Source organism: Penicillium riverlandense, assembly GCF_028828495.1.
Source record: "Penicillium riverlandense strain IBT 135883 chromosome Unknown utg000008l_segment0_segment0, whole genome shotgun sequence".
Classification (NCBI taxonomy): Eukaryota; Fungi; Ascomycota; class Eurotiomycetes; order Eurotiales; family Aspergillaceae; genus Penicillium; species Penicillium riverlandense.
The window spans coordinates 1,724,184-1,744,942 of record NW_026643199.1 but is presented as its reverse complement, the minus strand read 5'-3'; the positions used below and the strand labels follow the sequence as shown (position 1 = coordinate 1,744,942).

Below are 20,759 nucleotides of genomic sequence, written 5' to 3'. Positions count from 1 at the left end.
TTTGTCGTTTAAGGATGGACAACCGCTTCTTCGCTATTTCGATCGAACTTCATGGGTGTACTACTAAGTGAGAGTTCCGCGTGGACCCGTTACTTTGGATGATAGGCTTACTTAGCCTCAGCTTATGATGTCTCTATAATTTGCTTGATTTAATTGCCATAGTTGGCTGCCCTGGTGCTATACCACGGATGCTCTTCGTCCAGTCATCTGTTTGCAATGCATACTCCGTTCGACAATGGTCTAAGACATGTGGTTCTGGATCCGTTGGCTGTGGCTAGCGAGGGTTATATACTCAGGTATACGCGATATATGTAACTAGCATTAGGCCCCATCATAAACGCTATTCCCGCTCCTCTAAAGGTACCTCATAAGCAACCCGACTCACCCCCTTCTGACGGCTAATCTTTCGAATCGTAATCGCTCCCACCAGACTCGTGCTGGCCACATGCGTCCCACCACAGGGGTTATGATCAAGTCCCCCAATACTTGCGACACGAATCGGCCCATCTCTTGCGTCTTGCGTATCATCCGTCTGCAGGTCCGTGGATTCGGACCAGGAAATCAGAATCGGAAGGTCCTGGCGCACTAGCTCGTCGACTTTCTGTTGGATAAGGGGTTTGTGCTCGTTATACAGGAGACCCTCGTACTCCATCGCCGCCTCGCGGGGCGCATGGTTCGCCTTGACTTTCTTCATATCCGGAAAGAGAAGCTGCATCGCTACTCCGACGATATGTCCCGCCGAATGCAAACGGGTATGATAGTTCCGCGTCGGAGAATCAATCTTCTGAACGACAGCTGCACCTGCGGAAAATGGGGATGAAGAGTGGGCGTCATCAATCAATTCGCCAAAATGCAATATCTTGCCCTCGCGCGTTTTGCGGACGAGCGACACTTTGAAGCGGCTGGACTCGCTGTCCACCGGCCTGATGATGCCAATGTCACTGGGCTGCCCGCCTCCTTGGGGGTAGAAAATCGTCTTGTGCGTGGTGAGCGCGCTGTGCTCGGGAGCAACGTTCTTGGCTAGGGCTTGCTCATTTTCTGAGAGTGAGGAGATGGCCTGGCAGGACTCGATCTCTGTATTCAGGGTGCGCAGGGTGCTGTCGTGTAGATATACAGCTTCAGTTTTCTAATTCGTTATGTGAGTATTCGTACTGGATGTGAAGCCGCTATCACTTACCATCTTGTGAATATTGAGGCTCTTCTCAAAGAGTCATTTCATTTCCGCGCATCGTGAGGTGGGTCGGGCGGACATCTGGTGCCTGAATGTCCAGGCCGAAACATCTAACTAGAATACTCTTTACAGGACATTATTATTCTTCGAATATTCAATCAAATGTGGATTTTGGCAGTATTTTGTAGAGACATTTTGCTCATCTGAGATATTTAGGGGGTATACGGGTCAGTAGGAGGAGACAACCTCAATCATCCTAACCGAACGAATGTCTGTTCATTCCAACACATCCGGATTCCACAAGATAATACTCCAACAACCTTAAAACAATAATAGACAATCTCCTCGATAAAGATCCCACATGGATCCCACGCTATGACATAACTCGCAGCTAAACTTCCCCTCAAATCAACGTTAATTAGACTTCGTATCCAACCCCGGATTCGCCTCCACCTGCCCCCTGTCATGGACCGGCTCTCAAACCCGCCGCCGCACTACGGAATAACTCCACGGCTTGCCTAATTTGTCACTTCCGGTGTGCCGTGTCTCCTAATTTTTGATTCGTTGGTATTGCCGGGGGGTGATCCGGGGTATGGTGTACTATAACCACCATCTTGTCATCCGAGCGCCTGTCAATAATAAGTGTGGTTTTGTTGAAGTTACATCACAATCCTGTCATTTTCTTTCCCCCGGAATACGGTTGAATCCCCCATACAAACAATGATTGAGTGGTTAGGAGCTTTTGGGTGAGTTTTCTGGAGTCCTTTTTTCCGGGGGGGCGGGGAGAGGGAGAAGAGATGGGTGTCCTATTCTGATTGGGTCCCGGATTGAAACCCCTCATCTTTTGGTATATGAACTGCTAGTACTCCATTTCGAAGATCCCATGTGGAAGGTGGAATAGACGGAAGGAAATCCTGTATCAGTATAGTGACGTTGATCGATTGGTATGGCATTGATCGCCGTACAAGTGCTACACAGGATCAGGTATGGTTTTTGAAAATATTCTTCTATGCATGTCATTTGTTCATCATGAGTGTCATGGTAAAGTATTCCGGTAAATGCAGTGTGATAATAAAGAACAAGAGAGAAAAAAAAACCATGCTGCCAATAGCAAAAACAAGCCAAAATTCACAACGTTATCTGGGAATCATATCAAATGTAAACCAATGAAAGAGTAGTTGGAGGAACCGGCTGGACGTAGGAGGCAGATGATCGAGTAAAAGGTAGAACAGCCGGGTGGATATAAAGGCATATGCCAGATCAGTTCTTAACCTCGACATCAACCTCGCCATTGGGCAAGCTTTTGAGAGTCTTCTGGTGCTCACGCTCAACGGCGAACTTGACAGCGTCGAAGACCGTGTCGCAAGTCTTCTTTGGCGGGAAGCGCGGGATAGTACCGTCTTGGTAGACGCCAGTCTTGACTAGAATAGAGAACCAGTCTATATCTGATTTCTCATTGAACTCGTTTGTGCCACGAATATCAGACTCCGGGGTGTCACCAACAAAGTAGACGGTAGAAGGCGGCTTGTCGATGCCGTGAGACTCGCTGCGCCACTCTTGAAGTAGCCGCGTGGCAAACTGGAAAGTGCCCATTTGAGGCTTGCCAAAGGCGATGGTGGTGAGGTCCCTGCCTGTTACGGCCTTGTAAAGGGCCTCAAGCGAAGCTCGCAGGGCGCCCATGCCGATGCGCGAGTGTTCATGCGATGTGGACCACACCACGTCGTTGTGTGAGAAGTAGATAGGCGGGCCTTCGTCGAAGGTCTCCGACCGTGTGCCCAGCTGCCCCTTCTTGGACATTAGGCAATCCAGGATGATCTGCTGATCGCCAGCCCAGTCGCGGCTGTCGGCGAAGACGAAGATCGCCTCGATCTGCACCGAGTCCAGATCGAGAACCCGCGAGTTCTTGTACTCCTCATCGGTGAGTTTGCGGAACGGCGTCGTGTCGTGTCGCGTCTTGATGATATCGCCGGGAGTGACGACGTTCTTGAATCCGTATCCTTCGGCCACGATTCGGCACTTCTCGCCCTCGCCACCTACAACCAAGACTGTTCCATAGCGCTGAGCCATTTCCCGCATGGGCGTGTGGCCGCAGATGAACTGTCCGGGAGAAACCTCCAGCTCAAGTTGCCGGCTGAGATCGAGGCAACGTTCTTGTTCAGTTTTGCCGCCTCCATTGGTGAGGAAAATGTACGGACTGCAAAAGTACGGTCAGAAAACGTTGTGTATTGAGAACACAGACAGGAAACTTACACTGTGATCCCATATGGGTTCTCGCCATTAATGTACTTCATGGCATCAACGGCCGCCGGGATCGGCTGGCCGCCCCGAATGAGGACACCATCGATATCGAAGGCGAGCGCGAAATCGTCGCTGGTGATCATTGGTGGCGTAGACAGGGGGGTGGCCACCTGAGGAGACTCCTCCTCGGACGAAACTTCGTCGTCGGTAGGGCTCTTAGTCATTTCTGGCGCAGGGATGTCGTGGTCATGGCTGAAGGAGGCCATCAGATGCTTGGGAGGGAGCCCGACATTGGGCCCACCGTAGAGATCGGCCCGCGCAGCGTCCAGGCTGTTCAGTCGGCGGACCTTTCGGGTGCCGAATCCATCGGGAGTGGCCATTGCGAGTGATATGATGTGGGTCGACGTGCGGGTATAGTAGTGGTGTGAAGATAATAGTAGTCCAGCTAGCGTTGACTACCGTTGGCAGATCTTCCGACACTCAGATGAGAGCAGGGACTAGGAACTTGACTCAATTGAGCAATAAAAGCGATAGATCATTGACTATCGTGAAGAGATGAGAGGCAGACTGCAGGAGAAACTGGAGCCCACTGCAGAAGGGAGGTTAGGTAGATGGAGCATGTGGGGGGGAGGGAAAGGGCCATTAATATAGCATTCTGAGGCCTCGATGGAGTTTCCGATTACCCAAAGTATCGCAAATACCGCTGCTCACCACGGGTGGGCCTGGATCCAACCCTCAGCCCCTGTCATCATCTGTCTTCGGACAGGGAGAACCACACAATCCGCATTCCTTGGGATCCACAACGGCGTGCCTTGGCGCACCACGAGTGTATCCAGAGGCAATGATTGATCCTCATGGTTCCGAGTTTAGGCAGTGGAGTCCGCCGAGGCACTCGGCCGTGCGTGAATGGAGCATTGACGTAGGAGGGGGAGGGGCGGACATATTTTTGTCCCGCTGTTCACTGACGCTGATGACGGCGATCATTTCAATCCTGCGCGCTGTCTGGTTTTGCATCTGAAAATATGGGTCTCTTAACTGTCGGAACCGCTCAAATGCAGGGCATGTCGGCGTGGCGCTCGGGCAACATAAGCAAATGCGGCCATGAGGGAAAGCCCGCGCCTCTTCCGTCGACCCCGGTCTCGCCGAGCGCCCTTGCTTTGACCATTGCTGTACGGAGCAGAGTATCCCGAAGACTCATTATTCTCTAGATGCAGCGGTGCGATCGAATCAACATTTACGCATCGCGGGGCAAATCGGAGCTTGACGTCATCGGCATCCCGGTGGCTGACAAACAACTTCAGGAACCGAGCGAATCGCGCGCTGAGACAAGAAAGTATGTGGCGTCGCCGGAAAAGCGCTCGGATGCGACGATGGCGCGCGCTAGTGCGAGTGTTGCAACTCATCGGGCCGTAGGAACTAAGAAAGCAAGCCACGGTCGTAGTAGTCCTAGATGACGGCTTATCCTGGGTTGTAGTCGTAGGGCTCATGCGTGCAAAGAGCGATCCCCCACACTCGCACAATCAGGTAGGCCTGATGGTGTCACCGTGCAGACTTAGGGCTTTTTGCACAGCACGGATCTTTCAGCCCGGCCTAGGTTTGAGCCTCGACGGTCTATTGTCTATTGTGATGACGTTGGTTTGAACGGCCCCCAACGTCGACACAGCTCGTCATTTTCCTGGGAAATTCGACGGGATGGTCGTCATTCATGCAGAACGGGGTTAGCAGCAAACGCGGTGATAGAACTACCGTTCGGCTTTCCTGAAGTGGCTATAGTAGCGGTCAGTAGCCCGATCGAGTAGATCACTTCCCGAGGGAAGCCCTGAAAGCGGCCGTCTATTTGATCAATCGACTCTCTACACGAATCCCTCTCTGTAATGATCCTATACCACGTGGTAATTCTGCGAATCCTGGCCTCCAACCATAGTCATACATCACACCATACACTGCATGGATCGATGGTCCGTAGGTTATATCATATGCCCGGAGAATTTGGTTTGATTGCATGGATTTGAGAAGTCTATGGCTAGGGTCGATACACGTAGGAAGGTATAACTAGTGGGCTACATCTCACCTACTATCATCTAAATCGGGGATCCAAAAAAGAACACCATGATGCAATACTGTATACAGTCGGTTCCCTCGTATCATGCAGGCACAAGACCCCCAAAAAGAGTGAACCCAGCCTCCCCATGTCAAAAATGCCGGTCATAGTATACAAGAAAGAAAGGAAGAAGATACAAAAGACAGAAATAATAACAGGTACAGTTAAAGGCAAAGGTGGCTTCACTCCACCCTGAGCACAAAATCGTTGCCCTGCTGTGAAACAACCACATTCCGACTCTCAGGCGACAGCCTATGCGGATTTCGACGATCCACACGCGTCGGACTGTCTGGATACGTCGCAGAAGCACGTCTCGCGGCAGATGGGTATGGCAGTACTGCATTTTGCGACATGTACGAACGCCCTCGTTCAAGCCAGAGTTCTTCGGGGTCGTAGGGGACGACCACCTCGCTAGGAGGACGAGGTTGCCCCGGCCGGAGCTGGACGCGCTTGATATCATTCTGGCGAACGATGCGTGGCCGCGATATTATCTCTAATGCTGGATCGAGAGTTCTTGCAGGTGGTTGCTTCGGGGGCAGAGGTGGTGGTTTCCTGCTGGGGAACATGCCGCTGAGGATGCGGCCCTGTGCTGTGCTGGAAGGGGTGGTAGCGAGTGTAGTTGGGGAGGACAGGTGTGGCGATGGCGAGCTTCTGAAATCGTCGAGGGCACTGCTTGCGTCTGTGGTTGTTGTTGAGGACCCGCGCATTGCGGTGGTCGTTGGTGTTGTTAGATGGCTCTGTGAATGTACAGCATCACGCAGGAATCTCCCTGCTGGAAAGCCCTCCTTCACGGCACGAGGATTTGCGGGGAGCCCTATTGGAGCTTGTGACCGTGACGGCGAACTGCGAATTTCCTCTGGCGGAGTTACTTGCTGGCCCTCTTCTTCTTCTTCGAAAAGCGTCACCCCACTGACTGGCCGATGGCTCCATTTCAACGGCTTTGGATAGAGCCCCGGTGTCTGGTAAGGTAGGACCTCCGACAGAGTGCGTTGAGAGGACTGTGTCATGGGTGAGACTGCCCACTCGGAATCAGAGCTTACAGCGACTCCTATGTGATCCTGATTCCGAGATCTCCCTGCATAGCTGACTTCCGAGACGGAGGTAAAAGTTGGCTGAGAGGCTGACTGAACCGGGCTTGCAGATTGGGGTGCGCCATATTTTTCGTCCCATGGAGAATCTGGAGTCGGGTCTGGGGAGGCATGCCGGGATGAAGGGTGTGAAAATCCAGGAGGCTCGGTCATGGCACCGCCAATCTCGAAAAAGTCTTGATCGGAGTCGTTGGGGTTCCCACGCCTGTACCGCTTGCAACAAAAGAATACCGCAATGCCAATTATAAATGATCCTGCCACGCCTGAAACCACAGAGACGCCAATAACCGCTCCGGGAGAAATGGTATGATGATCTTCCTCCTTCGCGGAAGACGGATTGGAAGCTGTTGCTGTATTCTGAGGTGTGGTAACAGGAAAACCGTTTGAAGTCGTAGATGTCGTAAAAGGTGAAATATCTGAAGTCTGTTCGGAAGTAGAAGTAGAAGTTGTTTTTGTTGGCTCCTCCGTCGCCGTGGCATCAGTCGCCGTCGTGGTCTGCACAGCCGGGAAAACCGTTGCGGTAATAGTAGCATGCATCGCCGGAACAGCCCCATGCACTGAGTCACATATATGATATGCATTCGTGCTCTCGATGGTCTTTTTAGAGCACAAAGACAAAGCACAACTCAGGGCAGCTTCCCCCAGCGTGAAGCCATCTGTTGACGGCGTCCGACATAGGCACTCGACATCCGTCGACATTTTGCACTCGGTGGACGTATACTGGGATTCAATGAAGTTGTCCACACAGTTTCGCGCGCATTCTGGGATCATGTCGAATAGAGATGGGTCGAAGGTACCACTCAAAGAGGTCTCTGCTCTGGTATCTATACATGACGAGACTACCGGTGGGACCGCAGCGAAGAGGCTGTAAACAAGAAGGAAGCGCATACTGCGACAGTCCTAAACTGTTATCAGAGATTATTCCCTTTCTATACTTGATGTTCTCGCAAAGCTCACCGGGCGGGATCTCGTGTGGGATTGACTACCCTGTATTGTTCCATGAAGCGGTCATCTTCGAGGGAAGCCCAAGACACAGCAGCGAGAATGTGAATAATCGAAAAGGCTTAGAAAGAAAGAAATAAAGAAGAAGAGCAAGAATCAAATTAAAGCGGATCAGCACTTAATTAAACAGCGCCGCCCAAATGCATCGCGACTCGTCGCGAACTGTACGCGCGATGCGCCTCCGTACATTATGACGAAAAGGAAATTCTGAAACACGATGCTAGTGCAAGCGCTACGATGAAACCAGATGACTCTTTCAGCCGTCAGAGTAGGGAGAGCAACGAATCGTTGTCGTTGGGTGGCGCCCACGTTGAGCGGCTGCGATACTTGGTGAGTGTACGCGCCGAGGGCAAACCGGGCGCTAAGCCCGGCGATTTGGCCGGCGCCAGTCGTACTACTGGAGTCTACTGGAGGGCGTTTCAGATTTCATGATAAATTGTGTGGCTGAGCAATCGATTTCACATTTGTTGGACATTTGTTTTGGGTTGCTAGTGGTGCTGGCGCTGGCCTCAGCTGATCGGTTTAGGGCTGGGAATCCCTCGTCTCGTACTATACAAATAATCTGGAAGCGCACCGGTAATATCATCGGGATCGAGATTATGTGTCTTTCCAATACTGGCTGGCTTATGCTTTATTCTTGTTGAGTCAAGCAGGGGCGCGCTGGATCTAAACGCTTCCCATCTCACCCTCATTTATCATGCACATGTACATCCGGACTGACTCGGATCCCATCCCACTTCCACCTGTGTGGCTTTGATCCCGCAGATTCCGCATCCGCAGCCATCTACGCCAATCACGGCAACCCAAGACCTTGTGGCTTGACAGTCCACCAAACACATGACTTCTGTAGGGCCGAGCAGGGTCCTGGAGGCGATCTGTCGATCATACGTAATGTACTACGCACGTGCTAGAATAAGGCGCCAGCGATTGCAACGACTGAGCGAAAAGCGCCAGCCGTTTCCGTCAATTATCAAAAGTCAAGTAACAAGGAGGGGTGGGGGCAGCCGCGCGAAACGAAGCTCCAGAGTCATCCAGAATACGCTGGTATCATTCGAAACGAAGAAGCAAGACAAGACCAGGAGGTCAAATATCACATCACATAAGAGAAAAGGGAAAGAAAAGTCACAAAAAAAAAACCCCATGCCGAGTCGGATAAAAGAAAAGAAAAGCTCAGAGTGGGTGTGGCACTGCCACCACAATTAAGACATTATGAACATCGTCGTTGGATCCGATGTCGAGTGTAACGGTCTCACACCTCTCCCAACCGCGCAGACACGAGCAATCCGAGACATCCCACCTGCACTGCAGCCTCTATTCCTCACGATGGAGCACTCGCGCAAGAAGATCTTCAGAGAGGGTCCATGACATCACTTTCCCGGAGAGAAAAATCGATGGGAAAGCGAATGTGTTGCCCTGGGCGCTGCGTCGCACAAGTTGAAAGGCGGCAGAGCGTGTCTAGTATTTAAGGATGATGTACCTACGAGGCATGGTTAGAAGGGGTGGTTCTTGAGAATCAAAAGACGGTCGGAGTTGCGTGGCATACAGCGCGTGGATAATACCGGGGATCCAACCCAGGATGGTCAGGCAGATGTTGATCAGGAAGTCGGAGCCGCATCCTTTTTCCAGGAAGACACCCAGAGGAGGCAGGATGAAGGCGAAGAAGATCTTGCAGATGTCGCTGTAGTCAGGGGGTCAGCCCAACCCACTTTTGGAGGGGCAGGTGGAATGCTTTTGGGAGGGTAGACTTACGAAGCTGTGAAAGGCATGTTGGCTGAAGTTGATATGGGCACAGAGACCAGGAGATGGAATTGGGAGAGCGAAAAGGGGTCGAAGAATGGGTTGTGGGGAGGGAAGAAGAGGAAGGGAAGTAACCTTGCGAGAGCAGTTGGGAAAAGTCAGGAGGGAGAGAGAGAGCTTGCTCCTTCATTGCGTCATGATGTGGCTAGTGCCGTCTTGGCGATTCACTAACTGGCGCCATTTGGCGGCTGCCTGCCACACTTAATCCGGATTACTCCCCGCCACATCGGGCACCTTAAAACAGGGCGGGATTCAAGTCTACATCATCCAGCAAGGAGTTCCACTGCTGCGCGTCCAAGTCGGGTGCCACAGCCAGAAACTCGGTCCACAGCTGATCCCAATTCAACTCCGTCGTGCCACTCCTGAGAGGCTCGTCGCGGAATGCGTCATGCAACACCCCTGAAGAAATGGCCTCCCCAGATGAACGGACAGTAGACTCTCGGGGCTGCTGGACCCGCTCCTTCTGCAGCGTAGACATTAGAATCTGCAGATTGCGCTGAATGCTCTCAACCAGAGTACTAGATTCCTGTTTGGACGATTCGAGAATCTGGTAAGCCATGAGCACTTTGGCCTTGCGAGTCTCGGCGTCTGGCGCATCGGGGCTGAACGACACATCCGTAGCCAGCACAAGCGCTGCCACAAAGACATGCTGCATGACCGTCCAAAACCGCGAGGGCTGGATATCGATCCTCGCGCCGGCCTCGTCCATCTGGCGTCGGAGCTCGAGCACCGTCTGCGCAGACCGGATACACACTTCATGGGAATAGGCGTATTTGGGGTTCGTCATGCCCTCCAGGTGGTAGGGCCGGTGGAGTCGACAGAGACGCGAGTGCAGACTGAAATTACCGGCGATGCGGCCGAAGGCGATCCAAGGCCGCTGCTTGACAACCTCCTTGCTTTTTTCAACGTTTTCCGGGTCGAGTTTGAGGAACCATGGCAATTCTTTGAATAGGGTCTGGAACTTCTCGTCCATCGCCAGCACAATGTTGTAGTCTGCTTCATTGTCATCCAATAGAACCGACGGCATGTCATCCACGATCTCACGGCAGAGGTTCGCCGTCTTCACTCGGAAAAGAAATCCGCTCATTGCCGTTGGAACAGAAGAGGGTAGGTCAATATCGGTCGAGGTGGGTGTGATGAACTCATCGTCGGTATTAGCTGGGTAGTTGACCTGCATGTGCTTTGTTTGGTATATGTACGCGCCCTCGTGGTGGCCGCCGGAAAACCCAATTAGCCTAGTTTCACGGCTGTCAGTACACTACATCTCCCTTTGACCGGAGAGACGTTACCAATCAGATGCGACCATGCTCCACCAGATCCGTCTCTGGACTTCAATCTCAATCATGTTGCACCCTTTGAGTCTCCTTTCTTCGACGCTCGCGGGAGTGTCCAAGCGGTTAATCCTCAGCTCGCGCATCATCAACAGGCAACGCATTCGAAGCATATGTATTTTGAGCCCAAAGCCGTCGGAATTGGTGATCAAATGGGACAGTATACTCATAGACGCCAGAGCGATGGTGGACGGGGCCACAGGATGCGCATCGTCCTCCACGACGGACAGGGCCAGTCGGGAGTAGGCTGTAAAAGCGGCCCTTGCCTCTGCTTGTGTGGCATTGAGGCGCTCCAAAAGCTGGGAAGACCAGGCAAGCGAGCCACCAGCGAAGATGACCAGAAATAAAATCAGATTGGCCATGTCGGGCACGCTGCCCGTGGCCATCTTTTCATAAGTTTCTTCCATCAATTCTCTGGTAGATGGAATGTGAAGAATTGCGATTGTGGGCTGTAAGGTTTTAACAAAATGATTGAGTAACTCTCTTGCCTGCCCTCGGGGAGGAAGGTGGCTGGCTATGAACTTTGGGTCCTGGGCTGGTTCACTTGGGCGACTGGACAAGACGTGGAGACCAAATGGAGTAAACTGAATTGTGTCTTGTGTCGGGCGTTGTGTCCACGCTGTAAATTCGGGGGTGTTGGTATGAGAGGTCTGGTTTGATTTGTTGAATACTGCTTCTTCAAGATGACGAAGTCGATATAGAACATCTTCCGGCTTCCTATGATACTTTTCAGCGAACAATTCCACCTGAAACGGAGGGATACTTACAAAGAACCTGGCTCCTGGCCATTTGTCCTTGGGGCAGGGGACTGCGTCGCAGTCTGACCGTCATGACCACTCCCATCGTATGCGCAGTCGATGTTCCGCAACTTGCAATTCATACAAGGCAGCTCCCGATCACAGCGGCGTTTCTTCGCGCGACACGCCAGGCAGGATGGGGGCGGGCGACCCCATCGATGTACCATGGTGGCGGGGATTCCCCGACTGTCTCGTTTCATGGTGAACTGGGGAGATATAGTTGGTTGCTGAGAGAAGGAGGAAGGCAGCTCCGCGTTGCTCCTTCCCGGTGTGGCTAGTGTCCCGTCGGTATTGCTATACCAAGATTACGCATGAGTTGTCTGCTCAGTATGTAACTAATACCGTCATCTTACCAACATTGAAATTCCCCAGCTTCAAGAACGAACTTGCTCTTGTTGTCAATAATGCCACAACTACCCACACAGGCCCCGAAATCCCTAGCCAGGCGGGTCCTGCGCTTAGCTCTGACTCGCAGCTCCCGTCGCTCGCATCCAGTCACCAGAGGCTATGCGACTGCGACAAAAGGGCTACCCGTCGCATGCACATGGCTCACCAAGAGACCAGCCGACATTGTGAGTTCCTGCAGACCGGTGGACGCGATCCGTATGCTAATTGATCTCCGCAGGCTCCTGAAGATGTCCTATCGAGTCTTCCGTCTCTCCCGTCCTCCTTGCCCGCATCCGAGTCTATTCCTCTCCTCCTCACCAGTCCAAGCTTTGCTCCATGGCTCGACCCCAGCAGCGATTTCCTCCAGCAATGGGTAGGCCGGTTATATGGTCCTTCTTCTCCATCGCCTCTATACGCCGTTGCTGCTGTCGTGGACAAACTTCCGGGTCCTCAAACGGCATCAGATGAGATGGGGGTGGAAGGTGTTTCTCTTCTAGTGGTGGGAAAAGACGGCGTACATGGGAAAGCGGCGTCGCCTCGTCAGATCAGGGGCTCTGTGGGTGAAGAGCCTGATATTTTGATCTCGGTGCAAAGCAAGGCCCAACAAAGTAGCAGCCCACTGCCCTACGAGATTGGATTGAGACTTGCAAATACCGTCTTCGTCAATGGCAGGGAAACCACGCTGTTCGGCATGCGTTGGACTTGGGACAGTGCTGTCAACAACTATACTCTGGACGGATCAATTGATCTCAGAAGCTGCCTGGTTGCAGCTATTTCTCCAGTCACAGAGCCTCAACTACAGCTGCCATTGCACCCCGTCACCGAACGGAGAAAAGTCATCGCCAGTATGGGGAATATCCTTCGCCAAATAGCCCAGTCCACCGATCCAGCGTCCACCAAGGCGATGCCCGCGTCGACTGAATTGGAGAAGACGCTCCCGCGCTACCTGGAAGAGCACAATATTGTCGACCGGCGCGTGACGGTCTGGGCGCTGGTTGAAGGGCCAGATAATCTTTCCCATCGCGGATCACCGCACGACCGTATTATCCGCTCTCTGCGTCAGGGTGGTAAGCTACACCGTGTGATGAGCGGTGGAGGCGGATGGGGCAAGAAACAGGGCCTTCTGTCCCTGGACCCAGAAGTGAGCTTTGCCAGCACGGCCTCCCGCGACAAACTTGCGGCCCTTGAAGAGTTGTTCAACTCTAGTGCTGCAGCGCCGGATCTGCCGGCTTTCATGGCGGGAGATGATCTGTCTCTGCTGTCGCAAGTCGCCACGGCTGGTGATTTCATCCAGTTCTTTGTGTCGGTCGAGCTCACCAATCTCCCGGATGATATCTCTGGGTGCTCGGTCACCTACAGCTTTGGAATCACCTCTGACATGGAGGAGCCCGAATTACCGGACGTCGAAAGAGAAACGGGCCTTGTGGCAATTCCAGGTTTCTTTGGTGCATTGTCCGAGAAGGCGATTGCGTACTCACAGCCGGTGCCGCAGGGCGAGACGATGGCGGCGTCCAGCACCAAGCTTGATGTGCCGGGGTGTCGAGTAGTCCTCAACTCTGTATTATAAGAAATAAGCCATGTAGATTAAGACAAAACTTGGAATAACCCCCCGTATACTTTCTTCCTCATCTTGGTAGGTGTGCCAAGACCACGTGACTGGCACATCCCAAGTCCAGCGTGTTTGTCGTCCACCTCTCATCTCGCTCCCATCTTCTTCGATCACCACTCAACACCCCCTGCATCTCCGGCTTGAGGCTGCCAATCTCGAGTCCAGCACTTTCATTTCCCTGCCCTCGACTACCCGATCGATCCCCCTTCCTCCGGACCATCCTACCCCCCAAAATGGCCACGGATCTTTGGTAAGTTGTCCTCACGACGGTCCTTCCAACCCCTGGGTGCTCCAGCAACTACGGGCGCCTTCTCTACCGCATTTCTTCAGGTCATGAAACGCTAACATCTGCACCTTCTCAGCCCCGTCTATGCGGTGAGTTTTTCGCCTTTCCCGTCCCCGGCGCCGCGACCTCGTCCAGTCCAACCCATCCCGATGTTTCAGCCCGCCCCTCGCCCTCACCCTCATCCTCATATCCATGATCTCATTCCCTCCACAAATAACTGACTGTATTGCTCTAGCCCTTCTTCGGCGCGCTGGGCTGCACGTCCGCCATCGTCTTCACCTGCTTCGGAGCTGCCTATGGCACTGCCAAGGCTGGTGTCGGTGTCTGCAGCATGGGTGTGCTCCGGCCCGACCTGATCGTCAAGAGTGCGTGGTTCCCTCCTTTCCACAAAAATACAATGCATGATTGCGGTAATGCTGACTTCCCTCGCTCGATAGACATTGTCCCCATCGTCATGGCGGGTATCATTGGTATCTACGGTCTGGTGGTGTCGGTCCTGGTCGCCAACGACCTGACCCAGCAGCTCCCTCTGTACACAGGATTTATCCAGCTGGGCGCTGGTCTCGCTGTCGGTCTGGCCGGTATGGCTGCTGGGTACGTTTACAGTCCCCTTACTATCAACTGCGCCCCGAACTCTTGCTAATGGTGACTTGTTTCGCAATACAGCTTCGCTATCGGTATTGTCGGTGACGCCGGTGTGCGCGGAACAGCGCAGCAACCCCGACTGTACGTCGGAATGATTCTGATTCTCATTTTCGCTGAAGTTCTGGGTCTGTACGGATTGATCGTTGCTCTTCTCATGAACTCGCGCTCGAAAGCCACCTGCAGCTAAACGAGAGGTGCCTTCCCCTCGCGCCGCCCCCAGAGATGGGTGTTTGGGATTTTCTGCAGGCTGCACCCAGTGCTGGATTGGAGCTTGCATTGATTTCCAGCATCATTCGAGGATCCTATTTTCGACGGGTGGTGCCAGGACTGGCGGATATACAAAAGCAAGATTTCGGCAACTATAAATCTTCTTTTGGTGCTTGAGAGAGGGAGAAAGAGAATGAGGGGGAGGGACAGATGGTGTGTTTCTTTTTATTCGATCACCGGGTATGCTTGTGTGGACTGGAGAAGTGGTCGAGCATCAAGACAAACTGGGCGTGGTTTACCGGTGTGGTAGATATTGTTTGGCTTACATTGCGTGATTGCGCGCTTGGCAATTGTACTTTATATGGGTCTTTCCGTACTCCATTTCAGACTCGGCTTCCTAAACATTTCCGTTCGTAATCTACCAATACTGCCGCTCTATATAAACGGCCCAGTATCATGATCTACAACAGATGGGTTGCAACGTGTAGGGAGAATCGAGTCGAATGCTGATGGCAAACCATTGGTATTTATATCTATTGGGTAGTTCGCAATGCATAAGAGAACAATCAAAAGAACAAAGGGGAGAGAAGGAACTCCCCAAAATCCCACACGAGAGCAGAGCAGTAGACCAGAGCCGAGAACAAAGGAGACAGATAGTAAAAATCCAAACCGCGAGCTTCTAACCAGGACCAGAAGAGTAGGTTCTAAGCAAGGAAAAACGGCGGACGGAAAGGGCCAGGATATTTGATACGAGACCGTAGGTAGGTATGACGGACGGCGCGAACAACAAAACAGGTAGCAGCCTGTTGAGAGTGATATAAACTCCATCCACACCCGGATAATATATGCAAGGATATGCATGCCAAAACAAAACCGCATACCCTACTCTAAGCCTTGTCGAGTTTCCGGCGCAGCGTGCGCGTCCTCCGCATCAGCTTCTTAAACTTATGCTTCTTCATCTTCACACGGCGCCGTCGCTTCGTGCTGAGCGTGTGCATGGACCGGTTGTAACGCAGGCGCTCGATGTAGGTCGTACCCGAGCCGAAGCCGCTGGGGGCATCGATGGAGGCGGCAACTTCGTCCCGCGTTCCGGCGGGGCCTTCCACGTCGTCATTGAAAACGAAAGGTCCCGTGTGCGCCTCGTAGGTCTTGCGGCCGTCTGCGTGGCGGGATTCGCGGATCGTCAGGACGGTCGAGTAGGTTGATGTCTCCTGGTCGACTTCGGCGGAGGGGTCCGCTTCAGAGGGGGGAGGGGTTTGCGGTGATGGGAACGGGCGGTGGAGGTGGGTTGAAGGGGCGCAGCCGGCGGGTGAACTCTTCCACGGACATCTTGGCTTCCGGGCCGTCCATCATGCGCAGCTCACCGTCCTGCTCGCTGGCGAAGCTGCGGTTGAGCTGGCCCAGTTGGTCTTCCGGTTCGCTCAGGGAGTGCGCTGTGTTCTCCATAGACTGAACTGTCGAGGAAAGAGTGAAGATGACGTCCTCCGGCTCGTTCTTGAGGGTTCGCTTTGATGAGAAGATCGCATCAAAGGCCTCGGCGCTTGAAGCAGGCGGTACCGTCGACGTCACGGACATGGGTCGGTGGATCGAGAAGAAGGATGCTACATGGACATCTTGATGCAAGTCAGTACGATCTCGGAGCTGAAGCAGCGACAAAGGAAAATGCTTACCATGCGGCTGCAGGTGCTGAGTCGAGGGAACGCTGGGGAGATTGGCAAAAACAGAATTCTGCTGGCTGGCCTTTGAAGACCCATTGCGGGCACTGTTATCCTTCCCCCGCCGACGGGCTGCCTTGCCCTTCTCGTTCGACGAGCTCACGCCCTTCGCAGGCGTAGAGGATGTGTCCATCCGCCGAGAGCCATCACTCGGTGGAACTGGCGGCTTCGACGAGGACGAGGAGTACCGGCGGTGATGGATGCCTCGAACGGCGAGTGCCTGACCGGAAGATCGAGTCAAACCGGGTACGGGCATTGCCCATGCCGCCCGGCGTAACGACGTTGTCAACATGGTTGTTGGTACAAAGGAAGTTGAAGCGGAGTCGAAGGCGAAATCAGTCAGAGGGCGGGTCATGTGGTTGCTTATGTGATTTGATGCCTCAGGCAGAAATTATACTGTGAGAAGAGGGAGGGAGGAAAAATAATAAAGATGACTAGGCAGTATGTATAACTCTCGTGGCAAACATCATCACGGATGGAAAGTAGATCTCTTACTGACACGATAGGAAATTCAAAAGGATTGTGTGATAATACAAAGAACAGTCATCGACGAGACAAATCAAGTGGTATCATCCTGCGTAACAACAAAACGGGGAAACGGCACTGTCGCTGAGGAATAAGGGGGGCAAAAGGCGAAATCGGATGGGGCTTTTGGATGCAATGAAACAGACCCAAGGAACGCGGCAGTGAACCGACAGCTCCTCTATAAGACGCCTCGTATGAAGTAAAGAAAGTAGGAAAGGACCACCCCAGAAGAGCCAAAGACGGGAGATCGTGCGGGAGAGGTGAGCAAACTATAGAATGAGGGTGTGGAGATTCTTCTGGATGATCATGTCTTGGACCGAATCCATAGTCGCCTTCAACAGCGTGGTGTCGGTAGCATTGGTGTAGTGGATGTAGATCTCGCGATCGGGTATTCGGTTGATGCCGCGGAACCGCTCTGCAAAGTACCGCGCTGCAGCGTCAAAGTCGGTGTTTGATCCGGTGTAGTCAGGGAAGTGTTTCGAAATGGAGGAAATGGCGAGTTTGCCCTTGAACAAATCGATCTTGTTGAGGAAAAGAATGATGGGCTTGCGCTTGAACCATTCACCGTTGACCAGAGACTCGAACAGCATCATGGCCTCGTGCATTTGATTCTGTTGGGGGTTAGAAATCCATCATTTCGTGGAGTGTGAGCAGACTTACAGCATTCTGATCCTCAACCAGACACTGGTCATAACCAGACAGGGCAACCATGAACAGCAGACACTGAACACCCTCGAAACAATGAATCCACTTCTTCCGTTCAGACCGTTGCCCACCAACATCCATCATGCGGAAGTTCATCTGTCCGAGTTCGAACAGCGTCTCCGTAATACCCGTCGTCCGAAGTCGAGCCTGCAGCATGTCCTGATTGTCGGGCAGCCAGCCCGGTGTAAATATGCGATCCAGCGCATCGTAAAAGCTGAGACAAATTGTCAGAATGAATATTCAGAAGTTTAAGGCACACCTACTAAACCAAGTTGTCGTGAAGAGCGAATTCGTGCCCACGAGCCACGGCCTTTTGAACACCGGCATCAGCCCATGTGTCTCGCATGGCGTCGCGAACCTTGGGGTCGGAGAAGGCCTCATCTGACCCAACATCCGGATCCGTGTTCTCCAACAATTCCGCGAGTGGCTAGAAAGTAATATGTCAGAAAGACCGGCACGGGATTTGGGGAAACATACTTTAGTCTTCTCCTCATTCTCGAACTTGATATTCTCGGCGTTCATGATATCCAACAAAACTTTGAACGCAATGACAATATTTGAGTAGATCACGGCGCGTGTCTGACGCCGTTCTTCCTCGGGGAAGCCTCCATCGTGGATGATGCGCATCTGCTTGATGATAGTGGACTTGCCGGACTCTCCAGCTCCTGTTTGGAACGTTAGTTTTGTGCCGCGCGCATCTCCCAAGTCGACCGATGCAGCTCACCCAGTAGCAGGATCTTGATGGTCCGGTCCATCGTCTTTTTGTCATTCTTTAGTGTCCGATCTATCCGAGCATTACGTTGGAGGGCATCCCTGTCCACGTCTGCGCTCTTGGAGTTCATGCAACCCATGATGTCGGTACGCGAGGATGGTCAACAGTACTGGTACGAGGGGGAGTTAGCAACGGTCGAGAGATGAGGGACGAACAGCGCGTCTTTGTTCTGAGTCAGGGATGCGAATAGCATTGCGCCTCGCGGGTCGGTGCGCAAGCTTCAGAGACATCCGTCGACTCGACCCAGGCTTGACCGGCCTCAGGATACGAAGGGCGCGCAGGCCCATCACGCATGAAGGGGGGAGGATGAGGAGGAGGGTTTGCCCACCTTCTCGAAGACCCTGAATGATCGCGCTGAGACCACTACAAAGCTGCCGTCCAAAGAGCTGTCAAGCTTCGAGACCTCGCTGCTTCCCCACACCCGGGATCTGCCACGTTCCGTTGCAAATCGGGCGGTCAAGTTTCCAATCAGACCGGGGTTTATCCTCTGAGACAGGCGTCCGTAGCGTGGTCGGCACGACGTCAGCACACGATTGACGGGTGGTCGAGTCGGGCGGGAGGGAGGAGGGTGCTCGGCAGGGTCGGATGGAGTCGAGGGGTAGGGGGTGACGAAGAGGGGGAAGTCAATAATGAAGGAAGGAAGACTGATGTTGGTAATCCCTAGAAAGAAAAGGCGATCATCCAAGGGAGAGAAGAGAATTGAAGGTGAGGGAAGGGAGAGAGTGACAACAAAGAGAGAGAGGGACGAAGAGAGAGAGAGACAGGCTGGTCGTACTAACCAAGTCCCTATCGTGCGGTGCGCCCAGAAGTCCCACCAGCAAAGAAGAAAACGAACAGAAAAGGGCCAGGCTGCGCTAACGTCGGCCGATCGATCGTCAGGAATGGGTGAATAATAATAATAATAATAATAATAATGCATTGTTTACCACGTTAATATTCATATTCTCCCCAAATCATCATAGTGAGTTCCATACTACTACATGGCTCAATAGACGTACTCACTACGACATAACGACTTTCTCTCTCTCCTCCCTACATACTGGCATTTTTCTCGAACATGCCGGCGCGTGGATAGTGCCGCATGGCCTGAAACGTCGGCGGATTCCTTTAGTTGAGCTCTGTACTCCGCAGCGGCCCATGCTCGGCGCTATGCTCGTTTCTCCGTCCCGTTGTTTTACCCCTGACATCTGGCACGAACTACACACTACTGTACCTACTAAATAGAAGATCCAATGAAAGCTTTGAGACGCTAATGACACTCCTCCCGCTGGACCCGGTTTCATGGCCTACAAAGCTAGCGCTCCACCGTCGCCGGAGGCCGAGTGGCTGCTTTGGAGCTAAGGCAGGGGCAAATCCTGTTCGGGCGCCTTGGCTCGCCAGGATCGGTGGGGGGCAATTACAACACGAGTTCAGTTCCTCGAATGTATGTAGTAACCGCTAACTATGCTAGGAAGTGACCTTCCAGATCTAGAACATGTCTGGACGGTGAATCATGCCACGAGAAGGAAATGTGTAGAAGACTCACATTCTCACTTGGAAGGCAACCTCCATCCCGTGATTCTCGACAGTGACCAAGCCGGTTTTTCTCCGAGCCAACTCTCCCCCTGACTGGCAGCTTGGCAATCCTATTCGAGTGGAGATTTCTGATTAGGACTGTTACCAGATTCATCCATACTCCACCCGGCCCTGAGTCGAGCAGTGGATGTTCGGATTCTCAAGAGAAGCCAACAGCCTGGGAAAAAGAATGCTAGTGGTAAAACGACGCCTAGGCCTTTCGCTTCCGCCAATCATCTCGTTTCCCACCCGGGCTCTAAACTTTTTCTGTTTTTTTGCTTTTTTTACTTCCCAACGGCAACCCCGAGGTACTTCCGATGATTTTGACAGGTCACCCAGGTCGTCTGACAGGTTGAGCTTAAGCTCAATTGACCCGCCACATGGATATCTGGGCGTTTTCCTCGGCATCCAGCACGTTGTTCCCCATGTGGCTGAACTCTCAAGACCTTCCCCCTCTCCCCCCCCCCCCCCCAAAAAATAAAATAAAATAATAAAAATAAATAAAAATAGGGAGAGCTTGAGCGAAACAGACTCACGGGCCAGAGCCGTTCAGGCGTTGAGCCGTGGAACCGAGCAAATGAGCCGTTGTCGATCAGTATTTTGACAGCCGCCTAGGCCCACGGGAGCTCTTCCGGGCGTTGTTGTACATAGTGTACTTTTGCTTTCCTGGGTTGGCTTATTTTCGACTGTTTCAGGTTATGGGCTTTATTGTTGGCTGTGCTGACTAGTCCTAGAACGGGATATGACAGGTATCAGACAGGGTTAGTTATTCGATATGCTAGTCATACGACAGGCTGGGGGTGGAAGGATAAGAGTGACCTCCTCGTGG

General features: G+C 52.8%; 10 protein-coding genes across 10 annotated transcripts; 2 read left to right on the top strand and 8 right to left on the bottom strand.

The window, feature by feature from the left end:
• Positions 1–340: 340 nt before the first annotated feature.
• N7474_009698 (Translation elongation/initiation factor/Ribosomal beta-barrel) lies at positions 341–1,180 on the bottom strand (the record flags this gene model as incomplete). The annotated part of the gene is made up of 2 exons (XM_057201108.1): positions 341–1,126; positions 1,178–1,180. The coding sequence occupies 2 exons, from the start codon at positions 1,178–1,180 to the stop codon at positions 341–343; spliced, it is 789 nt and encodes a 262-aa protein (XP_057049095.1).
• Positions 1,181–2,431: 1,251 nt separating this feature from the next.
• Positions 2,432–3,789, bottom strand: N7474_009697 (phosphatidyl synthase; the record flags this gene model as incomplete). The annotated part of the gene is made up of 2 exons (XM_057201107.1): positions 2,432–3,365; positions 3,422–3,789. The coding sequence occupies 2 exons, from the start codon at positions 3,787–3,789 to the stop codon at positions 2,432–2,434; spliced, it is 1,302 nt and encodes a 433-aa protein (XP_057049094.1).
• Positions 3,790–4,440: 651 nt separating this feature from the next.
• On the bottom strand, positions 4,441–4,896 carry N7474_009696 (uncharacterized protein; the record flags this gene model as incomplete). The annotated part of the gene is made up of 1 exon (XM_057201106.1): positions 4,441–4,896. The coding sequence occupies one exon, from the start codon at positions 4,894–4,896 to the stop codon at positions 4,441–4,443; it is 456 nt and encodes a 151-aa protein (XP_057049093.1).
• A 796-nt stretch (positions 4,897–5,692) lies between these two features.
• Positions 5,693–7,486, bottom strand: N7474_009695 (uncharacterized protein; the record flags this gene model as incomplete). Its single annotated transcript, XM_057201105.1, has 1 exon — positions 5,693–7,486. One exon carries the CDS (start codon positions 7,484–7,486, stop codon positions 5,693–5,695), a length of 1,794 nt encoding a protein of 597 aa, XP_057049092.1.
• A 1,425-nt stretch (positions 7,487–8,911) lies between these two features.
• Positions 8,912–9,366, bottom strand: N7474_009694 (YqaE/Pmp3 family membrane protein; the record flags this gene model as incomplete). Its single annotated transcript, XM_057201104.1, has 3 exons — positions 8,912–9,020; positions 9,078–9,278; positions 9,350–9,366. 3 exons carry the CDS (start codon positions 9,364–9,366, stop codon positions 8,912–8,914), a joined length of 327 nt encoding a protein of 108 aa, XP_057049091.1.
• A 266-nt stretch (positions 9,367–9,632) lies between these two features.
• N7474_009693 (uncharacterized protein) lies at positions 9,633–11,725 on the bottom strand (the record flags this gene model as incomplete). Its single annotated transcript, XM_057201103.1, has 3 exons — positions 9,633–10,632; positions 10,687–11,445; positions 11,496–11,725. The coding sequence occupies 3 exons, from the start codon at positions 11,723–11,725 to the stop codon at positions 9,633–9,635; spliced, it is 1,989 nt and encodes a 662-aa protein (XP_057049090.1).
• Positions 11,726–11,929: 204 nt separating this feature from the next.
• On the top strand, positions 11,930–13,479 carry N7474_009692 (uncharacterized protein; the record flags this gene model as incomplete). Its single annotated transcript, XM_057201102.1, has 2 exons — positions 11,930–12,097; positions 12,151–13,479. 2 exons carry the CDS (start codon positions 11,930–11,932, stop codon positions 13,477–13,479), a joined length of 1,497 nt encoding a protein of 498 aa, XP_057049089.1.
• A 275-nt stretch (positions 13,480–13,754) lies between these two features.
• N7474_009691 (H(+)-transporting V0 sector ATPase subunit c) lies at positions 13,755–14,639 on the top strand (the record flags this gene model as incomplete). Its single annotated transcript, XM_057201101.1, has 5 exons — positions 13,755–13,771; positions 13,884–13,896; positions 14,043–14,172; positions 14,245–14,401; positions 14,474–14,639. The coding sequence occupies 5 exons, from the start codon at positions 13,755–13,757 to the stop codon at positions 14,637–14,639; spliced, it is 483 nt and encodes a 160-aa protein (XP_057049088.1).
• Positions 14,640–15,546: 907 nt separating this feature from the next.
• On the bottom strand, positions 15,547–16,666 carry N7474_009690 (mitochondrial 37S ribosomal protein mS38; the record flags this gene model as incomplete). Its single annotated transcript, XM_057201100.1, has 2 exons — positions 15,547–15,867; positions 15,932–16,666. 2 exons carry the CDS (start codon positions 16,664–16,666, stop codon positions 15,547–15,549), a joined length of 1,056 nt encoding a protein of 351 aa, XP_057049087.1.
• A 502-nt stretch (positions 16,667–17,168) lies between these two features.
• Positions 17,169–18,455, bottom strand: N7474_009689 (guanine nucleotide-binding protein subunit alpha; the record flags this gene model as incomplete). The annotated part of the gene is made up of 5 exons (XM_057201099.1): positions 17,169–17,510; positions 17,560–17,818; positions 17,868–18,031; positions 18,082–18,269; positions 18,329–18,455. The coding sequence occupies 5 exons, from the start codon at positions 18,453–18,455 to the stop codon at positions 17,169–17,171; spliced, it is 1,080 nt and encodes a 359-aa protein (XP_057049086.1).
• Positions 18,456–20,759: the final 2,304 nt, after the last annotated feature.